General features: G+C 35.8%; 1 protein-coding gene across 2 annotated transcripts in view; it reads left to right on the top strand.

Annotated features, from left to right (window-relative positions):
* The window catches only part of LOC134530888 (tyrosine-protein kinase hopscotch), a 121,389-nt gene that overhangs the window by 70,559 nt on the left and 23,025 nt on the right, over positions 1 to 27,805 (top strand). For both annotated transcript variants that reach the window (XM_063366167.1, XM_063366165.1), the window contains 5 exons: positions 2,617 to 2,781; positions 3,493 to 3,630; positions 9,395 to 9,562; positions 22,421 to 22,590; positions 25,047 to 25,350. In XM_063366167.1, coding sequence (XP_063222237.1) covers positions 2,617 to 2,781; positions 3,493 to 3,630; positions 9,395 to 9,562; positions 22,421 to 22,590; positions 25,047 to 25,350 — 945 coding nt within the window. The remainder of the gene's footprint in view (positions 1 to 2,616; positions 2,782 to 3,492; positions 3,631 to 9,394; positions 9,563 to 22,420; positions 22,591 to 25,046; positions 25,351 to 27,805) is intronic.

The raw sequence follows: 27,805 nt of genomic DNA, 5'->3' as shown, positions 1-27,805 counted from the left end.
AGCTGTACAAAGGAGTGTCATGTGGTAAAACATGAGTTGGGTGTGGCATCGTTGTTCATGTTTCAACAATGGTGATATCTACTGCGTCCAGAATTAATACAGAATGAGCTGTATTAATATTGTTCACCTATTATTTGTCGCTGTGTATCTACACTGACATCTTGGAGTGTTTGTTCAAAGGGAATGTTGCATTGTGGTGTGCAACAGCTAGCCATGTTGGACTTCTTACAGCTGATGAATATTATAAGGGCATGATTTTATTTCATGCCAGATTCTTCGTCCAGCGATTAAAAATGTCAGTTTTTCTCTTCAAGTGTTCATGTGGGTATTGCAAAAACTGTTTGGTGGTTAGTATAAAAGAAACATTCTCATTTTATTTGCAAAAAATAACGTCTGCCATGGATATAGTGTCAAACAAAGCTAAATGCCTGCTGGCACTAATATTTAAATCTGTGCTATCATAAAAGGTTTGATTAAAAATATTGTGTTAAATAATAAACATGTTAATTGAATACAATAATTGGTATCTGTTATGGTTGGTTATAAAATAAATAATAAAAGATAACATGAATGTTGTTGTAAACAACAATTTCAAAGTGAAGTCATAGTAAAGAATAAATTTACTTAGTGGAAATTACGTATAAAGTAGTAAGTGCTCACAAGCAAGACTTTAGCATTTTAAATAATATTTTTTAAAAGACATTATAATGAAAATGTCTTATATCTTGAGCTCATTAATATTTATTGTGATCAAGTAATTATTTGTTTGAAAAACAGTATGAGGATTTCTCATATTTTAAGCTCTTTAATATTTATTGTGATAAAGGAAAGGTTTGTTTGAAAGATATGAGGATGAGAATTTTTTATATATTAAGCAAATTAATATTTATTGTGATGAAGTATAAAAAAGCCTGAGAAGTAATTGTTTGTTATAAGGGCTCATAATTGAGTTTGTTATTATTTATTTTAATATTTTATTTTTAATTAATTATTTTTTTAATTATTTATATTTATACATGAGATTATTTATACTTACATAATTTTATATGGTTAAAGCATGAGTGGCCAAGCAATAGTGTTTCATATAGTGTATAAAATTATTTTATATTCCTTTTTAATCTGCGCTAATGATTAGCTTGATGCATTGAATAAATTTTATCAATGTATATAAATTACTTTCCAGTAATGGTTAAAGATGGGTATGATAAAACTGTGCAGTGTGTGTGTTGCACAATGACGAAAATCAATTACCTGTATTTGCCAGCACTTTTAGAGTTCCCCGTTTTAATGATAAACTATCTGAGTTATTTAATAGTACATTTGCAGTTTTGTGAGTTCAGCTTTTACTTGAATGTAAATGTTATTGATTCCAGGAAGTGGTTTCATTTATTTGAGTTAAGAGATGTTAAGATTTTGAAAAAAACATCAACAAACCTAACTTTTGTTTACACTAATTTTTTATTTGGTATTACTACTTTGCCCACCCTTCCCTTTGCTTGAATTTATGAGAAGGTCCAAAGCAAGGCTGTGTTCATACTATCTTAAGTTGAATCAAAAATTTTGGAGTAGTGGAATTAATATGTGTTGTTGATAGGTGTTGTCGGGAAGGGTTTTGGTTTGGTAGGTTGGTTTGATTTTTTTAGTCTTAAAAGTTAACTAGCCTTAATCTTTGAAAAACATGTTACAAATAAAAATAAATATAACTGTGATGAATCTATTTTTATTTAATTTAATATAATATTTTTGTTTGTAAATGACTAAATGAGTAATATAATTTCTAATTTAATACAAAAAGGTACAGACATATTTTTGTACATTGGGTTATTAGTCAGGAGAAAGCATTGTGTTTGTGTTGAAACTAATGGAATCAGAATCAAACATGTAAATTGGTTCGCTAATGTGGGAAACTGGAATGGACTTTTTTAGTACTAACTTATATATATATATACACACACACATATATATATACACACACACACACACATATATATATATATATATATACACACACATATATACACACACACACATATATATATATATATATAACTGTGTGTGTGTGTGTGTGTGTGTGTTAAATTTAGGTTAATAATATTCAAATATTATTTTAAAGCTGAAATTAGTTTCAATTAATAGTTTCAGACTTTATTTTATTTTTATTTTTTTATGAAATTGTCAAAAATCTATAAGATTTGTGGGGAAATGGCCTCTGCAGTAACTTGCTCAATCATTGGAAAAGAGGAAGTGCAGGCAAGATGTTTGCACATAAGTACACACCAAAAGTCGAGAGTTGTTCCAGTATCTTACTTATGCAAGCTCCATGAGATACGAATGGCAGCATGAAATACCTACCATGTTTACTTTTATATGTAAATTCATTCGTATAGGTTGTGAATCAACCTTCATTCAGTCATTCTTTATTTCATTCATTCAATCATTCATTCATTTTTAAAATTTTGTATTGATATCATTACCAACCTAAAAGTAAAAGCAAACATATTTCAGTATGTGTGGGGAGGCAGGAAGGAAATACGGCTTGCCCCGGCTGCTGGGTCAGTTGTGTGTTTCCCACCAGAAGTGGTGGACCACGCGGTGAGGCCTGTGTTGTCTGCACAGTCGTCGTCGCCCTTAGAGGACTTTGCCACGCCGGACTTCTCCACCATGTTCTCCACATTCACGTTCCCGATAGTGAACACATCGGTGGACAGCATCACCTCCATGCAGGGCATCTTCGAGTTGGACTCCAACTGCAACGTGGTGCTGCAAGGCCGCATCGGACAGGTGACCGCCCTTGAAGTTCTGCTACTAGTATACACGGCCTTATACAGGAGGGGGAAGAATCTGTCTCCCCAACAATCCTAAAAAAAAATTATCATTCCCACCAACAAATGTAAAGAATTTGAAAGCAAACAGCAGGTAATGTGGTTCATCTCCTCCACCCGCCCTCCCAACTCCTGCTTGTATAGGTAGTCTCTTTCACCTTATTTCACTAAGATTTTGATGGGTATTGTGCCCAATGCAACATATAAAATCATTTCATTTGTAAAGTACCATATCAGGCGATGAGTACTTTGTTAGTTGGCGTGAATACGAAAAAATTAATACCCAAAACCTAGATTAATTTCTTTAAACTTTTAAGACCATTATGTTTAAATAAACATTTGAAACAGCATAGAACAAGTGCTGTGAAACCTCATTGCAAAGTTATCTCACTTTAAAGTATGAATGGGCCTGTCAGATCCTGAAACATGCAAATAACATGAGATACTTGGTATGGAAATTATTTTATTTTTGAGGGTAAAGATTCGAAGAAAAATATCGGAGGAAAGGAAAAATTCTGAAATTTAAACACTAATACACCTCTGGTTGACTTGTATTATTTTACTCTTCATGAAACTGTCAAATAAATTGTTGTGCATGCTCACATTTACAGTGCTTTCAGATTAGGTAGAAATGAGAGATAAACATGGCAGTTTTTTTTGTCTACTTCAGGGGTTCTACGGAGAGGTGTTCCGTGGCACAATGGAGCGGGACGACTGCGAGCCCCAGCTTGTGGCCGTCAAGAAGCTGAAAGGAGACGCCATGGGCGCTGTTCTCCAGGACTTTGAGAGGGAGATCTCCATCATGAAGGTACTGTTCTTGCAACTATTGCAAGATGATGCAAACCATTTGAGGGCTTATCCGAATACTTGAACAAAGTCACTGGTCTGTAGCTGCTTGTAGTTCAATAGGTTTACAATCTGTCGAGTTGGCAGGGCTAGTCAAGAAGAGCACTTTTATTTTGTAACATCTTATTGAAAGTGTTACTTTAAAATGTCTTGCAACTGAAATATGCTTTTTGTTTATTTTGTAAATGGATATTTGAAAGACATTTGGTGTGAAAGTAACGTACATGCTAATATAATGTGTGACAGTTTGACAGTTTCGTGTGCTGGGTGCATGCTCGCAAGTTGCTAGCCCCATGGTCATGTTAAATTTGCCATCTGGTTGAGAGCTACAGAAAGTATATTTCAAGCAGGGCTTCTGAAACGTTAACTAACTGTAGTGAATGTCTGTGTTAAGTATGTTTCAGTATGTTAAGCCGTATTTATCAGTAGAGGTACATAAAACTAACCATTCCTACAAATGCTAAATAGATAATGAATATTTTGTGGTAAGCTATAATATGCCGAACTTGTAACCTAAATTTACAGAAATTTTAGGTTAGTGTACAAAAAGTAAGAGTTTCTATCAACCTTTTCTCCAGAAGACTTTTTACATGCATATCACCGGTGTTGTTGAAAACTTTAGCAAATAAAACCAAACCAAAAATGTTTCAATGCAGTGAACATTCAAAAACATTAGCTAAGTTATTAGCAAGTGTAGCAAAATAGCTAAGGGCTGGAAAAATTAGCATTTTGCTATGGATGGTACTATTTTGCTAATTTACACTTGAAATATTATTATTTTTTTGCTAATTTCTGACATACATAGTATTTTAGTTAAGTTTCGAAATAAATATTTTTTTTTAGCAAAATTAATTTAAAATGTCATTCATTTGTAAATTACCCTCTATAAAATTCCACAAACTGCTACACATTTAATGACTATTCAAAATGGTGTAACAAAATGTATCATTTCACATTTATACCTGACTCACATTAAATTTATACCTGGTAGTTGTCAGGGTCTCATGCACATGTATAATCAAATTTTTACATCCATATGTTTTTTTTACTGAAGACTTATTAGGAAATTAGTTATTACATAAAAATAACACAACCACCATTTTTGTTGCAGATTTTCTTTCATTTCACTGGCCTAACCCAATTTAATTCAATTGATAACATTTGAATTTTTTGTGGTTTTAATCAATAAAGGGATGAATAATTTTTTTCTACAGAACTATAAATGTCCTCATATTTACTTTTCAAAATTTAGAATGTAAATTTTAAGTTTTAAATATGTTGCATGGAAAAGTTGATTTCTTAATAATAGATACTAATTTATAAAATTATAGTGCTTATTTTGAAAAAAATAGATGCTAATTTTTCCAGCCCCTAGAGAAAAATCTTGTATAGATCTCGTGGAAAACATCTGGTCGCATACTCACAGCAAAGACTCCTAAAGCCTAACAACCTATTACAACGTTTTTCTGGTGGATAATACACAGTGACCGACGACTGGATACAGGCACACACGTACACGCACAAACACACTCACTCTCACACTCACACATTCACTTACACTCTCACTCACACTCACACTCACACTCACACTCACACTCACACTCACACTCACACTCACACTCAAACTCAAACTCACATCACTCATATGGCAGTGACAGCTTATCTTCTCCTGTGTGTCCCAAAAAAAAAGGTCACTAAGAGGGGAAAAAAAACTTTGCCTCTTTTAACAAGCACACATACTGGATTGACTAAGCAGCTACTGTGGTGTTCCAAAACTTAAGTTAAAACAAGCCAAAAAATATAATCCATAAATGTTAATACTATTGTATATTATAAAAAATGACTTATTTTCACAAGGTAAAAAATTCAAACAAACAAGTTAAAAAAAATTTTTAAACCTGCATGAAATTTAACTATATATTAAATCTTCTCACTGCACATTCTTTTTAAACCCATCCTCTTGAAGTTTCTTCACACTTACTGCAATTGCCTTACATATTCGCATTGCACTGTTTATCAAAATATTTTTTGATGCTATTTTGATCACCATAAAAAAAATTATTTATATTTTTCTTTCGAAATTTTGTTATTTCAACAAAAATTATTACCTAAATAGTAATTTTAGCTATCTTAACATTAATATTAATTTAATTTATATAAGCCACTACACTACAGATTTGCTTTTTCTTTCAATATGTATTTGTTGTGATATGTGAAAAAAAAATATTTAGTGGGATTCTTATTCTTACTATGCAAATTCAATATTTGTATTCAAGAATAATTTTTTTTTAAATTCATATTCAATTCAAACTAAAAAACTGATATTCACACAGGTGTACTGTTCACACATCAAATCCCAGCTTAATTCACTTTTAATTATTGGTTGGCTTGTTATATTTGATATTTTAAATCATAATTTTTTAGATAGTTTGTTCCATATACACAATGGTGTTCTTTGACTCTGCGGGGCCCTGGGACTTTTACTTTGGCAGGGCCATTATATTTTGGGGTGAAGCTTCACCAGGGATTCGGAAACTTAAATTTGAACTATGTTTTTTGCTAATTTATTGTAAGAAATTTTTAATGTTCTTATTAAAATTCAAATAAATTACACATATTAGAGAATGAATAGGTTCTGCAATTCAGTGACAAATATATCACATGACAAATGTGTCGATAATAGAATGGCCGGCGCGGTTGCGTGACTTGCCTGGTCATTATGCTTACACATTTTTGACAGATTTTTACCTCCTTATAGGCACAGTGTCATTATTATTCCAAATCTTTTATCCTCCCATTGAGTTAAGTGACTTGAGAAATACATATGTGAAATGATATGTATATAAGTAATGAGTTCTTAAAATATTTTTGAATGATATCTATATCTTGGGTAAGGTTTTGCAAACAAAGCTTTTTTTTTTGTATGAGTTTTGATAAATTGGAAGCAGTGTGGTTTTAGTGGAGACTGATTGGTAGAGGCACTGGAAAATAGCATTTATAATGGCTGTTTGTAGCATTTATATTTTGCCATTTAGCATTTATATAGCATTAATTTTAATTCTCCCAGTTTATGCGGATGTTGCAAGCTTTGCACATAAGTATGTTAGTGTCACTAACGTAGAAATTATGCGATTTGTATTGCTCTGCACGTGAATGCACCGTATAGCATTGCAAGACCCTGCCCTCCTAAATAAAGAATTTTCTTTTAAACTTCTTTTTTGTATATGTAAGCAATAATAAGTCAATGTTTTTAGAGTGGTGTGTATGTTATGAGACAGTATAATCAGACGTTATGGCTATTAATATATGTTATTTTCACTCGCTATGTGTTTTAAGAATGTACCTTTTATTTTAACAGACATTTTCTATCATCAGTAATTTTTAGGTAATTATTCACAAAGAAGCCGCTGTTCTAGATTTTTGCTTGTTTAGGCCTACTTTTTCAGGTTATTTCTAAATGATTTTAATTTGGTAAAGTACTTCGTATTATAATTATTATTCTTAATTTTTATTAACGTGTTGTAATATAATTATAAATCACGGGACTGTGTCTGGGCTGGAGTGATGGTTAGAAAGAAAGGCATGAAAGGCCTGTAAGTGGAAGTGAGAAAGAAACAGTGTTTCCCCGCCAACCGAGATAAAGACGGTAATTTCCCCCCTGCATGGGAACTGAGTGATAACTGCTCTCTCACGGTGTGGGAGAGAGAACGAGAATGGAAGTCCCCGATTTCGATGTGAAATTGAAAAGAGACTGATCAGGGGAAGCCCAGAGTTCTGTATGTACAAAGTTTTTTCATGTATTGTAACTTGTTCTATGATTGGCTTGTATCTGTAAGCGTGAAAGAAGCGTGCGTGTGATTGGTCGGTGAGGTCATGTGACGTCTACTCCCTGCGTGGAGAAGTGTGTGGCAGGACTTCACCAGTCGTCTGTCGATCGTTGCCAGGCGAGGCACGTTTCGGCGGCTCGCTGTTTTTTGCTAGGTGCGGCCGTGCTTGAGGCCGCACATATTTAGGATAGTTTCCTTATTGAAGGACTTAATCGACGTTATTATTTTTATTATTAAATCTCATCAAGTGAAATGCGGGCAATTTTCGACGGGTAGATGTATGTGTGAAACGAGAGAATGAAACATTGGATTCGTTTTGTGTATTATAATTTCAAAGAATAAAACAACTAAAATCGACGCTTAAAAATCTTTTTATTTTTGTAAGTAACGAACCGTTACAACCGTAACAGATTTTGTCCGTCCCAAAATGGTAAAAAATATATATATGTGTATATATTTTATAGTTATAACTGCATTGCACGCGAACGCGATACAGAAAACCGAATTTAATAACCTTAATTTTATTGTGAATAGCAGCGCAATATTTTAGTTTCACAGATTACCGTTTGTTTTTCGGGTTAGGAAATTAGTAAACACTAGGTACGTTCAACAAATGAGCGACAAAAGCATAGAGCTACATTGCTGCCATCTTTTTTTCCCGTTAAGCTGGGTTCACAATTAAAAAAATTAAGCGAGTGCATAGCAAGCCATGCACACGACCTGTGCACACAACCTGTGTGAACTGCGTAATCGGTTCACAATTGAACTCTTACTGTTAATTTCAGCCAATGTAATTTCGCAAACGATGCGACATCTGTTAGCAGTGTTAGTAAATAAACATATTAACTTTTAAAATAACGATAATACTATTATTATCTTGACATTTTCTCACCACAATATGGTTAATAAATATAAACATATTTCTAGTCCCGCCAAAAAAGCACCCTGCTCTTCTCCCATTGGCTGTTGTGCCATGCGTACGCGACCGAAATAAAATATATTCATTTCACTCCTATGCGCACGACCTCGCTCCCATGCACACGACCAACTTTCCGCTATTGTGAATCGTTAGGTTAGGAAACATGGCGTTCATATCCTATGCACACGACCTACTATTACTGTTACTGTTATTTTTTTAATTGTGAACCCAGCCTTAAAGTGCTAACGAATTTGACTGAAGTAGATTTTAGTAATTTTTTTTTTGTAGTTGCCAAATATAAGCTGCGTGTGTTGTAAAGTTAAATTAATGCATTTTTATATTTTAGTTGTCATTTAACAGTAAATAATTTGATTGCTTGTGTTATTATCACGCACGCAAGCAACACGTTTGCAAACATGGCCGCTTCAATGTTTTCACATTTCACTTTTTTTCCCGTGAAAATATTCATGCGCGTAAATAAACGTCTCTCTTTAACCGTTTACATTTGTTTGGGTCGTACGTTACGTTTGCCGTTAAACAAGTTTCCGCGCAAGCCTATGCGTATTTAAATTGTGTTTCGTGTTATTTACAAGATTCATAGATCGTGTTGATTGTTTACATGGCTCGCCATCGTTACAGTTTATTAGGTAATCTTGAAACACGGTAAGAAGATGCATAAAATAAAGAATGTTCTTTATTGTATGAGGTTAGGCCGTTAATAATAAGAAATGGTTTATTTAAAAATATTAGGTAAACCTAAAATTTACTTGAAATTTTAATATTACTTGAAATTTTAATACTTACTTCTAAAAACGGGATTGTAGCGTTTATTCGCCGATAAACCATTTTGTCGCTTTTATTCGCGCCTATATCGTTTTTACGATTTTCCAGTGCCTCTACTGATTGGCTGTTAGCAGATGGCAGGGTCAGGAAAAGGCTTGTACGTGACCCGAGTCTGGAGTCTTAAATCTCTCTCGCAGGCCCTGAAGCACGAGAACATCGTGGAGATCAAGGGCGTGATCCTGGAGCCGGAGATCAGCCTGGTGATGGAGTACGTGCAGCATGGCTCGCTGCAGAGCTTCCTCAAGATACACAAGGAGTCGCTCACCAAGCGACAGCTGCTCAAGTTCGCCCTTGACGTGGCGAAGGTCAGTCTCCCGGTGCCGTGCCCGAGCGATGCCGAAGGACCTGGCCCATCCATTCTGATATTTCTTCTCAATGGTTTCCTGATATCACTTCAGCAAAATGCTGGGATGGCTCCTTACAATTAGGCCCCTGGAAATCCTGTTGTTTTATTTGAATCTAATTTCAAGTAGGATTATTCATGAATATCAAATATTTTTTTTGAATAAAATCTAAACAAAGAATTTATGTGGTCGGAGGATTTGTTGGCTGTTGTTTACGAATAATAATGGGCGCCACTGTGTTAGAGGGACACGGACCCGGCAGAGACTCCGACCCGGGGCGTGACGTCGCCCGTGTGGGAGTGTGACTTATGTTATATCCCCCTTTGCTCAATTACCAAAAACCACCTGACCCTAGCCTGCTCTCAGCGTCGGGCTGTAGTTGTTAATATAGTGGGCTCGTAAGGCGTCCCACACACCGGTCTTCAGTTACAGGTACACACTTAAGTAGACTCAGATTAAAACACAAGAAGTACGGTACCGAGATTTAATGCACACCATGGCGTCACATGCCTCTCATACATCAATTAGGATTAATAGTACAACTACGAAAACATATAATGGCACGTCTATTTTTGGTGAAGTCCAGAGCCACCTCTAGGTGGGAGATTAGTTTCGCGGTAGTTTCAGAATTCCGATTAGCGGATTACTAAGTTCGTAATTAAACAGTCGAGCCCCTGAAGTAAGCTCTGAGAAATACGAAAGTAATTTGAAAGAATTAAGGGATGGGACGACAAATAGATCAGTTAACTTGAAAGTTAAAGTTCTCGGAGAGCTAGATGCGTCTTACCTCGGGGGGCTGAAGTAGCTGGACAAAGCGTCTGACGCCCTGTTAAATAAACTGTTAGTCGTTAAAATGCATATTGGAATTAAAACAGAATATTACGTGTTAGATTAGAGTTCAAAATTATCAAATATACTGTATTTACCCGCAGAAGGGTCACCCTTGCCTATAGGTTGTATCTGTAATTTTGAGCAAAAAAATCTAACAGTTTCACTTTAAGGGTCGCCCTCGAATATGGGTCGTACCATAAATCTGTCTCCAGTAGAATACAGTGAAGTCTATATGGTTTATGGCATTGGCACTGGGGTTCTTCTTCGCTTCTCTCCTTTTCATCCTTTATGGTGCAAGAATACTAGTTTTTATACTCGTATTTCCCTTCCCATTTATTATATATTATTTTACCCATATCCTTACCCAGGAGATAAAAGATGGCGTGCTGCTCAATTTAATTTTTAAAAAAAGAATACCCTTTTCATAAATTTTGTCATGGAATCGTGGAGTAGAAAGTGTGGGAAATCTCTCTTCAAAAACACAAAAACAGTGTTTGGATACAGGTGCATCACAAAAACCTTTCGATTTAGACGCAGTGATTGTGTACGGTGCCAGTTCACGGACATTTACAAAGATTAGAAAGGGAGGGAGAACCATAAACACTGCTATTCACACTCACACATTCAGAGCCCCTCCCCTCCTCTGGCTGGTTTGTTTTTAGATTTTTGATCTCTTGCTGAGTGTCAGCAGCAGTCAGCCACATTACTTACCGGCGGCAGCCGGGTAGCCGCTCGATAGGTGGCAGTCACAGCTGAATAGTGCAGTTCATGGTGTTTTACATGCGCTGCTGTATACTTACATTACATATTTATTAAAAACCAGCTCAGGCTAGTTATTTACGCACATATTCGACCTCACAGTGTCGTGTTATTTTTTTTTTTACCAGAACTGAAAAAATTTGCATACGGGTCGCAGTACATGTTTTAAACAAAAACTCAGCATAAAATGTGTGACCCATACGCGGGTAAATACGGTATAAATGGCCTTCTGCAAGTTCAGGTCTGTTGCTGCAAAGTTGTAACTTAACTGAATATTGTGACAATGTTTGCAAATTCCTGAAATTAATGTACACTTCGGACATAAAAGAAAAAGGTTTACAATATTATTTACTGTTTATTTAGGGACCGAGGCACTGATTCTACTGTGCCCTCTTTTGTTAGTCTGGCACACTGTTTAAATATGTCACATGCACGTCGCTGGCGGGAAGTTTGAAAAGCAATGTGGTTAGGAGGGGTGTGAGGGGTGGTGGGTTGTTAGGCTCTGTGGGGCAAAGCCAGGACAATGTCATAGTGAATATTTATTTTTTTTCCTCAATTCACAAGAGTTTAAGAAAATTTTATGCAAAATATAGTTAAATGAAACCATAGTAGAGTTGTGTTAAATACAAGATAGTATTAAACCTGGCAATACATTTAAAACCCGTAAAATTTTAAGTTTATAATATGTTTTGTTGAAACAACAGATTATATACATAAATAAAGTATTTTTAATAACATTTTTTTCATAATCACAGAATATTTGTTACATATAAAAATAAGTACAGTACACTCCCTATTTAACGCGGTTGTCGGGGGACATAACTTTTACCCGCGTTGTTGCATAACCGCGATGTTTCGATGTGACCAAGGTCAAAAGGCATAAAACACCGCCTGTGTTCTAATAGGTCGGCAAGCACGCACAGTATAGACAGCCCGCCTTTGTGCGACTTTGCATCCGCAGTTTTCACTAAACGCGGGTGAAAAAATAAAAATAATTAATTTTAAAGATAAATATTGTGTTGAATTTTTTTTTTCCGCATGCCGCGCACAGTTTGTCGCACGGCCTACGAGCGCGCCACACGCCGCCATACACACGTGCGGCACACAAGCTGCTGCCAGTCTCGTGGTGTCAGCCACAGTATCTGCTTCGTCTGAGTGTCCGTAACAAAGTAAGTGCAGTGTGTGCGGTTACACACGATTCTGTGGTCAAAGTCTTCTAAATAGAAAGGCCATAGTAATACTTCAAACCGAATATGAATCGCAAAGTACCGAGTTTGATTGACAAAATAAAAATTCTAGATTTACGTACTTACAGATAGCGTGTATTTTGCAGAAGTGTGCAGCAGATACGTGAAAAACGATTCTAGCATTCGTACAATATAAAATAAAGAATCGTCTATCGTGTAAAGTGGTTAATCTTTGTTATCCATGCTTACAGTAAATTATAAATGGTCACATGTGGGATACAAAAATTGCGCCAAAATAATTTTAGCGCAATCAGTGGCGCCGTATTAAAAAGTCTGTTAAACGTTGTCTTTACTTATTCCATCAAACGCTGTGTCGAGTTTCTGAGTGTGTGTGGCTCGGATCGGCGAGTGTTATATTCCCCAGCCTCTGGTTAAAGGTCGGGAGACCGCTACACACAAACATTTCCGGGGCTTGTTTACTACCTCACGGCAAAAGTGGTACAGTATGGTTCACGTAAGTATTGGACCACTGGGAATTCCTCGGCAAAGATTAAAAATACGCTAGCTGATTTACTTTACTATTAACCCCTTAACATATATATTATGGCTAGATATATGTGTCTAAAAAAACCATTTTTTAAAATTGGTTTTTTTGCAGTAATCTATTGTTTTTAATATGCAAATAAACGTACCACATGTAAAACATACGTTTTTACATTTTTTACAAAATTATGTAATTTTTAATGCACACTGTTTTACTAACCCGAGTATACTCGTCATTGCTGAAATATATGTAAATACATTATAAATATTTATGGAATATAATTAAATAGATAAATATTTAGATAAAAACATTTAACACAAATTGGAAGTTATTATAACAACATTAGTAATGTTCAGCATGGTTAGAATTATTTCTCAAAAGTAGTTATCTGAAAATCACATTTGTGCAGCAATATATTTTACCTATTCAATATGCAAATGGACATACCACACAAAATACATTAAAATTTCACATTTATCACACCATCATGTCATTTTGAATGGACACTGGTTTCCTAACCCGTGTATTCTCGTCAGTGCTAATATTCACTAAGATTACTAAAAATATTTATAACATTAGCCAGATATAGTATAAGCTTACATAGAAACAAATGAAATAACTTTTGCAACATACCATATTTCTTTTACAAAATTACATCTACTTTTATAAAATTGCCTGAATAACATGAAAAACAAAATATGTACATATGATATGTAAATGTTGTCAGTCCGAATAGATCTTCGTATAAAAATTTACCTCACAAGGTTTGTACAGTATACACTAATTGCAATAGCTGAACATTCACAAATACAAAAAAAAATCATTGTAATGTCAAGGATGTCATTCTTTACAAAAAACAAAGTTTTTATGTGAGACATTCAGTTTTTTTCACAGCACAATAAATAGAAGAATTTTTATTTGAATACAGTAGCTGAATAATGTCACGAGTCTGTATTGACATTTGTGAAGTTATTGTTATCTTTAAAAAGATAAATTAGCCAAACTGACGAGTAAGATGAATACAAAAACACATCCCACAACACAGAGCATCAACACTGTCGTTAATTCATCTTCAAGAAAGCTGTCCAATAGCGAGGAAAATGTTTTACAAAAAGGCCTCAATTTCAGCATTGCTCCACGACACATTCCTGCACTTGACATAGTTTCATCTGTTGAGAGTGCAATATACAAACTTCCTGCCGCCAAACAAGATGAATTTCGTTGGAATGTGCGTACAGCAATCACTTCAGCTGGTCCACCTAAACCGAATCTGCCGCCTGATGAACTAAAGGCCATCAAAACTCTGAAATCCGACCATACCATTGTAATCCTCCCAGCCGATAAGGGTCGTGCTACAGTCATACTTGACAAACCAGACTATGAGCAAAAAATTACTGATTTGATCACCACAGATCAATATACAAAACTGGTAAAAGACCCCACAGCCAGCATTGAAAGAAAAGTGTACCAAACTCTAAAAAAACATCAGAATCACATCCCAGAAAAAACTAGATCAGAACTGACACCACACAGCAGTAAAGCACCCCACATTTACGGTCTTCCAAAGATTCATAAACCCGACATGCCTCTGCGCCCGATCATCAGTTGTTGTAATTCCCCATGCCAGAAACTATCAAAATATCTCCTGAAAATTGTTGAGCCACTAGCAGGACAGACAGATACATTTGTCAAAGATTCTAATCATTTTATTTCTATAGTCAAAACACTGAAAATAGAAAACAATGATACCCTGGTGAGTTTTGATGTCCAAAGCCTCTTCACTAATGTGCCAGTAGCCGAAACACTCAGCATTGTCAAGGCGAAATTGGAAGCTGATCCAACCCTAAAGGACAGAACTATAATACCAATCCCATCCATCATGGAAATGATTACCCTCTGTGTCACCACAACATATTTCCAGTTCAAGGATATTTTCTACAAACAGACCGATGGCATGGCAATGGGCTCTTCTCTTTCACCATTTATGGCCAATATATTTATGGAAAACTTTGAGCAAGAAGCACTTAGCAAAAGTAATAGCCCTCCAAAAATCTGGCTCCGTTATGTGGATGATACCTTCACTGTCTGGCAACATGGACCTGAAACTTTGGAGGAATTTGTGAACCACCTCAACTCTCTGAGGCCATCAATAAAATTCACATATGAAAAAGAAACCAAAGGTAGCATTCCTTTCCTGGATGTACTAGTCAGCAGAAAAAACAACAGCCTGGAAACAAAAGTATACAGGAAACCTACGCACACAGGCCAATACCTTAATTTTGCATCCAACCATCCCAAAACAACAAAAACTGGCATAATTCACACACTAACCAACCGAGCTGAGATTATTTGTTCTGATGAGAAATCTATTGCGGTTGAACACAATCATATAAAAAAAGAACTCATAGCCAATGGTTACCCTGTCAACACCATCAAACAGCATTTGAAATCCAACAAAACACTCAAATCCACAGAAACTGAGAAACCTGCAGGAACCCTAGTTATTCCATATGTTCAAGGGCTTTCAGAAAAAATAAGACGCCTAGGAAATAAATATGGACTTCAAACAGCATTCCGTTCTAAATCTACTATTAAAAGTATTGTTACCAAGGTGAAACCAGCCACAGAAAAATTACAAACTCACAACTGTGTGTATCAAATCCCCTGTGAATGTGGCCACATGTACATAGGTGAAACTGGCAGAGCTCTATCCACCCGAATCAAAGAACACAAAAACAACTGCAAGAAGGGTGAAACCCTAAAATCCAGACTTTCTGAACATACATGGGAAAATAGCCACAAAATTCTCTGGGAAGACTCCACACCACTCATACAGGAATCCGATAAAATAAAAAGGAAAATCAAAGAATCAGCCTTCATTATTAGCAATAAAAATATTTTCAGCCAGCAGAGCATTGAATTAAAAAATATGTGGATCCCTTTGATAAAGAGAGAAACATCCCTGCAGCACAAAACAATAGCCAATACTCAACCCACCATAACCAATCCGCTTTAACTACATGGTGCACAGCCAATGGGGAGACAGCTCGTCTGTCATTGGCTGAGCAAGATGTAGCCCTTTCTCTGATAAATACCCTCATTTTCCAGCCCCTTCTCAGTCGCACCTGTGTTTCCGTACCATGTGCGTCTCTGCCTGAGGACGGGAGCAGATAGCAGTTCCCGAAACGTCGCTTGTTTCTGTTTAGGTAAAACTATTGTATTTGTTTGTTTTTTCGTTTTGTCATGTTTTTTGTCTCGCTTCAACTGTTGTGCTGAATTATTTTGGGTTTCAATATTTTTGTGTTGTCATCATTTGTGGGGATTTTTTCGTTCTCTTAGTACATTTTTCTTTGTTTTTTCTTTGTTTGCTGACCATATTCCTGTTTCGGAATATTTTGTGGTGTTCATATCCTTGTTGACAACAGCAATTGTTTGCTTAATTTTGTGTGTTTTTTGTATCTTTTTTTTTGAGTATTTTTATTTTTATTTTTATTTATTTATTTTATTTATTAGTTTTTCTTCAACAGAAAAAGTTCTTAGCAATGGCGTATGTCCAAAAACTTACATCAAGTGTGAAGTTATTCTTGAATGCATTTCACTCTGACTGTAAGCCTAACTAATTTCTGCCTAAATGTCTGCTGTTGTATGATAAACTCTGAAGCACGGCACTACACACAGTGGCACACCACAGTCTTCACACATGTACCGTGTTTCACGCCGTATTTTTTCCCCCCGTGAATCTGTCACCCTGCTGCACATTGCACACTGGCGTGTAGGATTGCTTTTTTTGTCAGTTGGCGGGATCGTAGCTGGAAAGTGACGTTCAGTCATTCTCAGTGGATTCGTTGATTTTCCAGGCCTACCTCGTCCTGGCGACATTGTTGGCTTGTGAAACTGTTCAATCAAATTTTTGACAACAGCCTCTCTGTACTCCAAATGTGACTGCTTCCCTCCCAACTTTGAATATAACAAAAATGAATTCCATATTGCTAGGTCCACTAAATGGAAAAAAATCTTCTTATAGTATTTTTTCCCCCTCTTCCTGGGTACTGCATAGTCTGTTGTGCGCTGGTCAACAATGTCCACACCTCCCATTGTACTGTTGTAATCTAACACAACTTGTGGTTTTATGTGCTGTTGTCCATAGATTGTAACACTTTTCATTTCAGAATTGTGGATTGTAGACAACATTGTGACTGGTTTTTTGTCCATCCACTTCAATGCCAATAGTTTACCTCTTTGGAAAGCAATGACACTGCCTTTCGGCAATTTTTGTTTCCGCAATTCTGGTGGCATTTCTTTTCTTGTCGTTTTCACAGTCCCATAAGAATCGGTTCGATGTGATAGCAACATATCTGATAGCTGTGGTGAGGTATAAAAATTGTCAGTAATGACACAATAACCTTTCCCAAGAAGAGGTTTCACTAATGACATAACTACTTGTGACGACATTGGCAAGCCTTTGTATTCATCATCAAAATTGGTTCCTCGTCCGGTGTAAATTACGAAGGAATATACATATCCACTTGACGATTCACATAACATGAATGACTTTATTCCAAACCGCGCCCTTTTGAGAGGTGAGTACTGTTTCCAACCTAGACGCCCTTTATATAACATAAGACTTTCATCTACTGTGACATCTTTTTCTGGAGTGTAAAGTTCAGAAAATTTATTTTGCAAATGAATATATATAGGCCATATTTTGTTCAGTTTAGGGTTTGGATGGGTGGCTGCATCATATGACTCATTATCCACAAAATGAAGAAACTGTTTCAGCTGAACAAATCTGCGAAATGGCATGGTTTTCCTAAAAAATGGTGTGTCAAATATTGGGTTCTTAGCCCAGTACATTTTATATGTAGGTTTTTTGACTATGCTTTGAGCCACAACTAGTGCAAGAAAAACATAGATTTCCTCTTTGTTTGTTGGTTTCCATTTTGTTTGAGGATGTGTTTGAATGTACTGTGATGCAAAACGGTTCGTTTCTGTAGCTATGAGTTCAGCCAAATCATTATCAAAAAATAAGAGAAAATAACGAAGAAAATTATCGTCAACATTTACATTTACATTGACGCCTGGTTTACCTGTAAATGGGTATCTTGGAGGAGAGATAGTTGGCAAACTACAGTTTATCTCACACCACATTCTGCCAGATATCTCTTCACTACCTGATTCTTCTGAGCTTGAAATGTCATTATAATTGTCGCTACTATCAGATCCCAATTTATCAAGATCACTCACGTCGCTTCCTTCACTGTCGGAATCACTCATTTTGAACAATTTCTATTATTCACATTACAGTAATGTTGACACCTCAGCTAAAATATATAAACATTGGCGGGAACATCATAAATTCATAATAGTACTATTAGAGACATCTAATGTACAATTTTTCAAACACAAACGGCGAACGCGTGTAAGTAGGGTACCGTGATGGATCGAATCTGCCCTGACATCTAGTGGGTAACATAAAACTACTGGAAGTCTGTTTCAAAGGCTGAAAATACCTACCACGACATCTAGCGAGAGCTCATATAACTCATTCGAGAAAACTCGAAATAATATAATCAGACGCACGTTTTTGTTAGTCGAACGAGTAAACTCGGGTTAATAATTACGTGCCAAATGTAAAAAAACGAATATACTCGGGTTAATATGTTAAGGGGTTAATGTTAAAACATTATACCAAAGTAAAAAGATGAACGTGTATAATACAATGAATAATATTACGTCTGTAGGTTCAAGTTATAACAAAACATTTATATGTCTCCGCTTGTCAACACACGTGACCACGAGAAGTGTGCCGACGGAAATGAGTGAACTACTCAAGGTCACCAGACTTCCCCCCTTTCGGCTTAATCGCCCCTCTCATCACTGGCGCTTATATTCCACTCCTCCCGTCTACCCGGGTGTCTTGGTCGCATATTCTCGGCTCGCCTCTCCCCTCCCAGCGCTTGCCGTCAACCAAACCTATCCAAAATCAATCCCCAGCCGAGTCACGCTGGATAATGTCGCTGGATGGTGGGCTTTATCGGGTCCCCTGTCCGATGCTTTATTTGTGGGTTTAAAAAAAAATGTTAAGAACTAGTGTTTCAGAAAATAACACTGGGCTGGATTGGACCATAATTTGAAAGATAGAGGAATAATGTACGGAGATATCTTGTTTAGAATTTCACTGCGGACATTTTCTACGCCTAGGCTTTTTTCTGCCTGATGCTTAGTTTGTGAGTTACAACGCAAAATTATCCTAATCGGCTGTCAACCATTTATTCCATTATTATTACAGTAGAAACTCGTTAATCCGTGACGCGCTAATTCGGGAATCGGATAATCCGGGACGATTTAAAAGTGCAGAAAAAAAAAGAGAAGTAAAAATTGTCAGCGCTTAAAATTAACGTCACGCTGGCCGGCGGCCGGCAAACACTACAAGCCATCGCGTGGGTCTCCAAACTCTGCAACGCTGTTTGTACCGACCCTTTGTGTCGCCCCCCCCTTTCAGCTGTCACATTTGTCACTCTTTAAACTTGAGGGGGATGTCCTGACTTCTGCTTCCCGCCTCCCTTTGTTTGTTTCCACCCGCCACCGCACGGCAGGCGCCTGGCGAGTGACCTGTCTGGCTGGCATTCGGCTGTAGGAAGGGGGGGGGGGGGGGGGAAGGGGTGCAAGGCCAGCACAATCTTATCTTTCTCCTTTCGGCTGTTGTAAATGACCGTGAACTAATGGCTAGGCAGTGCCGTATTTTTTTAAGCCGAGACTAATTCGAAAACGGCCCTTACCGTGAACGGTTTATCCGGGTTTATTACTTTTTTTTTTTTACAGGATTTTAATTATCCGGGCATCGGCGGGTCCCAATTAATACGAATATTGGAGAGTTTACTATTTTTTATCCATCTGCTGCCAAGGCGCAGTAAGCCTCGGTAGATGTTACGTCACATGACCTTGGCCTTAACCCAGCTGCACGCCGGTGTCTGAGAAGCTTGACAAGACCTTCCGGGCTTTTAATCGCTAGTCCGTGAAATTCTGTAATTCGTGATTATCTCGGTCCCGACCATCACGAATTAACGAGGTTCTACTGTTATTATTATTATTATTATTCATTTCTGATTGGGGGACATGGTTTGACCCGCGATATACCCGATTCCGCGATCTATCGGGGCGCGGTATACCGGGAGTTTACTGTACAATGTAGTATGTTGTAGAAAACAAATTCAAATTTCCCACCAAATCATCTTAGCCTCATACAGAACAATTTTTTTCATTTCAAATTTTTGTAAATGATTCTCAATTGGTGTATCTATTGGTAATGAATAATAATAAAAAAATATTTGATTTGAAGAATCAAACCAAACATCAAAATAATTCAAAAATATATAATATTTTTTTAATACTTGCACACCCCTTCTTACAATTGGTAGGGACCTCAGAAAATGTTAAATAAAATTGACCAAAAGCAGTGTTAAAATTAGACAAAATCTTTGCAAAAATAGATACTAAATTAAAACATAAAAGTGCTACACAAAATAGGGGTAAAAAATTAACATTAGTTTTTTAAAGTTCAGTATGAAATGTTAATTTCTGAATTCTGTACCCTATGAATTGAAACTTAACAAATTTTGGTGGTTCTGGGGGGGAAAACTACCTTTTTCTAAGAAAAAATTAAAAAAGTATTTTGCGGTTTTAATGAGTAATTATGTTAGTACAATGAAATTGTTTGAACTGTTGGTTAGGTTGCTACATTTAAAATACTGTGAAATATAGTGAACATTTGGTTAGATTAGCTACATTAAAAAATACTTCAATATAGTAAGTATGGTGGGTTAGGTTAAGTTACCTAGGTACAATTTAAATTGGTGATTCATAATTATTTTACAGTGTTTTTAATGTAGCTAACTTATCCTAACCAACAATCCACACTATTTTTTAGTATTTTCAATATAACCTGACCTAAACTAACCACTGTCAGAAAAATCCTGAAGGGCTGCCCATCCAAGGGGCAACAATTTAGACAACCTTTCAAAAACACTACTGTCAGAAAAATCCTGATGGGCTGCCCTTCCAAGGGGCAACTTTTCAGGATTATTAAAACACTTAAAGAAACATGTTTTCAGAAATTGGATGGGCTGCCCTTCCAGTCGCTGTACAAACAAACCATTGCCAGTAAAATCCTGAAGAACTGCCCTTCCAAGGGGCAACAATTCGGCTCCCCCCCGTAAATATAGTAATTGGTGCTGCAGTAAAAGAAAATACTATGTTTGAGATGTCAAAATACTTAGTTATTGAAATTTGTACGTATACGTATTGTGTTAAAAATCTATGAATTACAGTGTGATGTTTTCAGAAATGGCATTGATTAACTCTTGGAAACAGCTGTATTTCGCGCCAAATTTTGTTCCACAAAAATGTCTAAATTTTGCAAAAAAAAAAAAAAAAAAAAAAAAAATTTAAAAACTAGCGAATTTCATCATTTTTCGCTAATTTTGCAGTTCACCATTTTCTGGGTCTATAACAATAGGCTTTGGACAGTTCGAACTTTGATTTCCATGAATTTTGTATGTCTGCCTGTCTTTAATAAGCTCATTGACAAGACATAAAATCAATAATAAAAAAACTTTTAGCTTTTCTACAATGACATGCAGCTTCAAAATTTTGATATTTGAAATATTTATACAAAGTTTTCGAGCATTTTAAGTTTTAAGAAAACATCCTTCATATCTTTAGTAACTGAGTATTATTGATGTATCAGTATTGTCTATCAAGTGATTATAAATTAATACCAGTGATGGGTCTAATTCCATTATTCTCAAATCAGAACTTTGAATTAGAATCTCAGATTTTCTCAGGAATACCCCCTCAAATCAGAATCAGAATCTCAAAAATAAATAATACATGATCAAAAACACAGAGACTTAAGTTTAAAAAAAAATCTCATTTCTTCTAAAAAGAAATGTTTGTTTAAACATTCAGGATCTGAACAATTTATTGGTGTCACAGAAATTTGCAGCAGTGCTAAACAAACACACTGAAAACACTGTATTGGTGGTAAGCACACAAATTTCTCTGGTGATGATCGCAACTTTTCGTGGCCATTGTCTGAAGTTTCTTAGCTTGAGGAATCTAGCCACATCGAGAGCAAAGGTTTCACCGATGTTTTGACAGGTGACATTATAATTCTGATAATGATAATTATAATCCTGATAATAATGATATCCTGATAATGGTGACATTAAAGTCACTATTATCAGGATAGCTGATAGTGTTTGGAGAGTAAAGTAATTTAAAGCTGGTAAAATACAGAAATATTAGTGTTTGAACTATGAATTTCTCAACCTAAAATTTTTCTTGAATCTTCTTCCTTGAATACAAAATATTTTGAATATTTAATGGTAATGATATTTGAAGATTGGACTAGCTCATCCCTAATAAGAAAATTCTAAATATTATTTCTAATGTCTATTTTATGAAGAAAAAATGCATTACTATCTGTAATGGGTGCAGGGAATGGAATACCTGGGCCGCAAGAACATTGTTCATCGAGACTTGGCAGCCCGCAATATTCTAGTCGCCAACGAGAACCACGTGAAAATATCGGACTTTGGCCTGGCGCAGGTGATGGAAAAGAATGATTATTACATTCTGAAGACCAGCCGGGACTTGCCTATCAAGTGGTGAGTGACAGCAGAACCTGCAATGCAGGGTTTCTTTTTCAAAGATAAGATACTAAAAAAGCTTTAATTATCATATAGGTTTCTGTACATTTTCATAACTTATCCCCACCTGGAAAGTGACTTACCAAACCAGTTTGCACAACTTTTTATCAATGAAACACTAGTGTGGAATATAAAACTGACCTTATATAATCTCTAGCCTTTGTCAAATTCAAACACATACTTTATTTAATATATTGTTCAGATATTGAATTGTGTCATTTTCGGAATGTTGATTTTTCAGTGAAAATTGTTTAATCAGAAAAAAATTTTATTTTCCCCATAAAAATGGTTTTATTTGGTACTGGAATGTTACTCTATTTACAACATTATAGTTGTATTGCAAATATGAAATATTGAATCAGTACTCTCAAATTATGTCCCAAAAAACATGAATTCATCAAACACAAAATATGTACATTACTTATGGTTTGGGACAAGTTTATACAAAGTGAATTGCGATAAAACCGAAATAACACCGCAAAGCATGTCAGTACAACATTTAACACAGAAATGATAATTAATACACCAATTAGCACTGAAATGTAACTAAAAACATGAAGTCAATGAGCAGTTTGACAAAATTAAACTCAAATTACAAAATTTTAATCGTTTTTTCTTGGTAAATTCATTGAGTGTAATTATTTTGGTGTACCTCAGAGTGGTACACTTCACCTCTCCTCTTTAATATATATATTTATATTAGTGATACATATTACTAAGTTACTCAGCCACTCTGTTGGTATATATTTCTGATGATGTAAAACTCTATATAATTATTTATACATTAAATGATTGTCTATTATTACAATAAGACATTATTGAAGTCAATAATTGGTGTTTAAAAAATTTGGTAAAACTTAATAAAGATAAAACCAAGGTCGTATCATTTACTATGAAATATCATCCAATTGAATATGAGTACAAATTTTCTGATTCTTTAATCTCTAAATCTCCTTTTATAAAGGATCTTGATGTCATTCTAGATTCTAATTTATATTTTCACAAACATGTTGATTATTTATATTCTCATGCTTGAAGAACTTTAGCTTATAAAATGTATTACTTCTTATGCAACTAATTCATACTCAATCATCTCACTCATTTTGGCACGTATAAGATAAAAGTTAGAATATTGTTCTATTATCTGGAATGGTATCAACAGAACTGATATTGAATAATATGAATATATTAAAAATAAAGTTATCCAATTAATTATTCTGATGAATTTCCCGCAGCATAATTTAATGCCCCCTGTAGACCATAGGGCCTATCATGATGCACATTTTGTTCCGAATTGTAATACTTTTAAGTTTTAAATTAAGTTGCTTATTTATTCTTGACAATACCGGCTTGAGAATTCCCCAATTTAATTCCTGCTTACGTTTAATCCTTTGTATTCTTCATACTTATAATGATATTATTTACAGGCTTATATTAAATTATAAAAATTTTATTTGAATTCTTTAAGTGTATAACTGCAAGTTCAAACTTAAACTTTTTTTTATTTCGTGCTTAGGTTTAAGTCTTTGTCTGTTATTTTTAGCAATTATGAATAAGCAATTTTTGTCTGTTATTTTGTGTCTTTTTATGTTATTTTGTAAATGAAATTGTTCTCGAAATAAAACCATAAAATCTTGACTCTACTTATCGCTATAACAAATTAGCTCGCCATATTAGTGTTTATTTATACACTGCCACAAAGTGAAATGCAGTAAGTTATTTTCAAAGGAAACTGTTACGTATACCATAACAACTAATACAGTGGAGAGTTTTGATTTTTTGTTAGTGACATGACATTAAATTTTATATATTTGAGTATTCTTGCAGCTATGTTTACTTGCAATTGGTGAGAAACATTTAAAAAAAAATTAGCACAGATAACTTTCTTTTACGTATGTTTACTTTTTATGAGGCACTGTTTCTTAAGACATGAGTCCATGTATATGTACAGTATATTGATATTAGGTATTCATGAAATCATGATACATACTTGGTGGTATGTTTTGTGTCGAAAAGGTACTGCAAATGAGCATGAGCAAATAGCGGAAGAGAGAAAGGTGTGCGAGAGACGTTTAGGTTAAAAATGAAGGGAAAAAAGGTGGAGTAAGTTAAACGAGAGATGGAGCAGGGAGATGTTGTTTTTGACTTTCAATTTTTTTTTTGTGTGGTTTTATTTTTTGACGTCAGAAGGCATAAACTAAGGATGAAGTTAAACTGGAGATACGCTATCAAGTGGTTGGGTAAAGGCAACATTTTGAATAGTCTACGAACAAACAAAATACTAAGTGATCATTCCAGCGTCCAAGTAATACTTTATACCCCTTGAGACTTATTTCGAATGCCATTGGCTGGAGGCTTGTTGTGTTGCGGTAGAGGCTGCAGCACCACTGAGAACCCCTGTGTCGCCACCGCAGGTATGCCCCGGAGAGCCTGCGGGACGGCAAGTTCTCCCCGCGCTCGGACGTGTGGTCGTACGGCGTGACGCTGTTCGAGATGTTCTCCCGGGGCGAGGACCCGCAGCTCGGGGGCTGCGAGCAGGACCAGCAGCAGCTCCTGGCTGCCCTGGAGGGGGGTATCCGGCTCCCCTGCCCGCCGCTCTGCCCCCAGACTGTCTACGTGCAGCTCATGACCCCCTGCTGGCAGGCAGACACCCACGCGCGCCCCTCCTTCCCGGAGATCTGCGCCATCGTCCAGGACATGCAGGCCAACTTGTGCTGAGTGAGTAGCTTTCTCTGCTTAGCTTCTGGGCGAAGTAGTTGCACTAGACTGTGGTCATGCATAGATGTTATATTTACGGTGGGGCATGATGGCATGCATTCAATGGATGAACTTAACCTCTCTTATCAACAGCGGGGTCATTAAGAGAATATATAAAAGGCGATGAAGGGCTAATGGATAGAGACAAGTTTATATGGTAAATATCAATAGCGATAAAACCAAAATAACAGCAAACTTTAAGTCAATATATCGCCAAACATTGAAATTTAAGTCTGTACATAGTATAACACCATAATGCAGTGATATTCATCCAAATAAAAAAGATGGAGTTCATTTTACAAATATTTAGTGTAGGCTTTTATTTAAAAACTTAAAATATTATGTGCTAATTAAAAAGAATTTTTATTTTTCTATGTATGATTTTTTAAAGTAAAGTAAATGTATTTCATTCAGACGTGACTAAAGGTCTTCAGAGAAATTTTGAGGTTTTAACATTGCATTTTTGAGTCTCTGATTTATATTAACAGTATTGAAATAATAAGACAGTCACAAAAAATAAGTTTTGAATTTGAAAATATTTTGGCACCATAAATAAACTTGAAGCAACACAGGCTACTGCATAAGTTGGTTAAATATTTATCATGTAGTTATAATAAGAAATAATATATGGTTAGGTTTTCTATAATTATGTAAATGAATGCTGTGTGTTCTTTTGAGAAGTAGTTGTACATTGGTGACTTGTTTTATGAACATAGGATCATTTATTTATAACACTTTAAGTAATTCTGATTTATTGTTTACTTATTATGATTAAGTCACTTAAATTTACTTTTACCTTTTTTTCCTTTCTCATTAAAATTTTTAATATATGTTCACATATTTTATATTGTCTCATTTGTGGTTTTTTTTTTATGTTTGAGGGTGGGCTGATGTAATAATTTTGCGTCATGTAAGAGAACGAGAGAGAGAGAAATGGAAAGTGTTTTAAGGCAGCAAACTTGGTTTTGTGTAGAAGCTGAGAACTGTGTTATAGTGTAAGTTGTGGATTTTCGTGAAATTAATAAGTAGTAATAACCATTTTGTATTCACGAGACTTTTTTCATCATGAATCATTTAGAGCAACGATTTTACGAAATCCAAACAGTATCTTTGAAAAGTTATTTTAAAATGTTGTAGGTTTAGGAGTTCGAGCGACACCACTTCTTGTTTTGGTAATAGAGTAATTGTACATAGTAATGCACGATACATAAAAAATACAAACGATAACAGCAGAACTAGTCAAATTACAATCATATATTTTTGCCTCTAGACATTGCATTCCAAAAAAAAAGATTAGCCTTATTTTTTATTTTTATATTTATAACTTTATTATAAACTAAGGAACATTACAGAAGAATGTAGAATGTTATTGTTTTAGTTTTTTGGTTAACTTACGCTCATCAATATTATGTTGAATTGTTTTATGTACACATTTTAGTGTCATACCACAAATTGTTGAAGTACCGTATTTACTCGCGTAAAGGCTCCCCCCTTTTTTTTCCAAATTTTCGACTCCAAAAAAGGGGAGCGGGCCTATACGCAAATTTGGAGGAAAAAATAGATTTTTCTTTTTTTCAGGTATGAAAAACTAACATTTAATAAAAGCAAAATGAAATACTGCTACAACTTATTTAAACGCCAATTAAATTTTGATTAAATGAAACAGCTGGCGGAACGACTGGCAAGTCGTGCGTCTTTGTTCTAATGAGGGAGGGTGGGGTAAGCAGCGACGCGGCAGGAGGGAGAGAGAGGCAGCGAGTCCGCAGGGGGGAGAGGCAGCGCTGCGGCAGGAGGAGAGAGAGGCAGAGGCGTGGCTTAACCTCCCTCCTGCCAGCTAGCCAGCCAACCAGACAAAGGAGTGTTAGAAATACCACGTCGAATTTCCTCGCGGGAGCGCGTTTACTGTGTTCGGTCGCGTAAGCTATGACCTTTAACTTATACTCGACCGTGTAGCTACCCCTTTTTCCGCCCATTTTCACGTTTACGGTAACGACACAGACGCTAAAACAATGTGACTGGCAATGTGTAGGGTGAAACAGCCGGAGCGCGTAAAGCATGGCAACACTGTCGGCCAGCAGCGCTTGCTGACTACGTAGGTACCTGCTCCACCCACTTCCCTTCATTCTTCACTTGCCCTCTTCTTCTCCGACAACACTGCACATCAACACAAGCGCGCAAGTCCAGCTTTCTTTATCTTTATGTCGTTTGAGATACGACTAACTGCGTACGTCTGTCACGCCTCACGACAGTCCTACTGAGAGCGGACAAACTATAATACCAGTCTCTGTATCACTGCCACTTACAAAATCACCTCCCGCCGCTCACAATACATGGCTTGCTGTTTGATGCATGCCAAGCTGCCCTTCCCTCAGATAAAGCCAGAAAAACACGTTTTTAAATTTTTTCTCAAAAATGT

Source organism: Bacillus rossius, chromosome 3, assembly GCF_032445375.1.
Source record: "Bacillus rossius redtenbacheri isolate Brsri chromosome 3, Brsri_v3, whole genome shotgun sequence".
NCBI lineage: Eukaryota > Metazoa > Arthropoda > Insecta > Phasmatodea > Bacillidae > Bacillus > Bacillus rossius.
The sequence above is the reverse complement of the archived record's forward strand: the minus strand, read 5'-3'. Positions and strand labels throughout refer to the sequence as shown.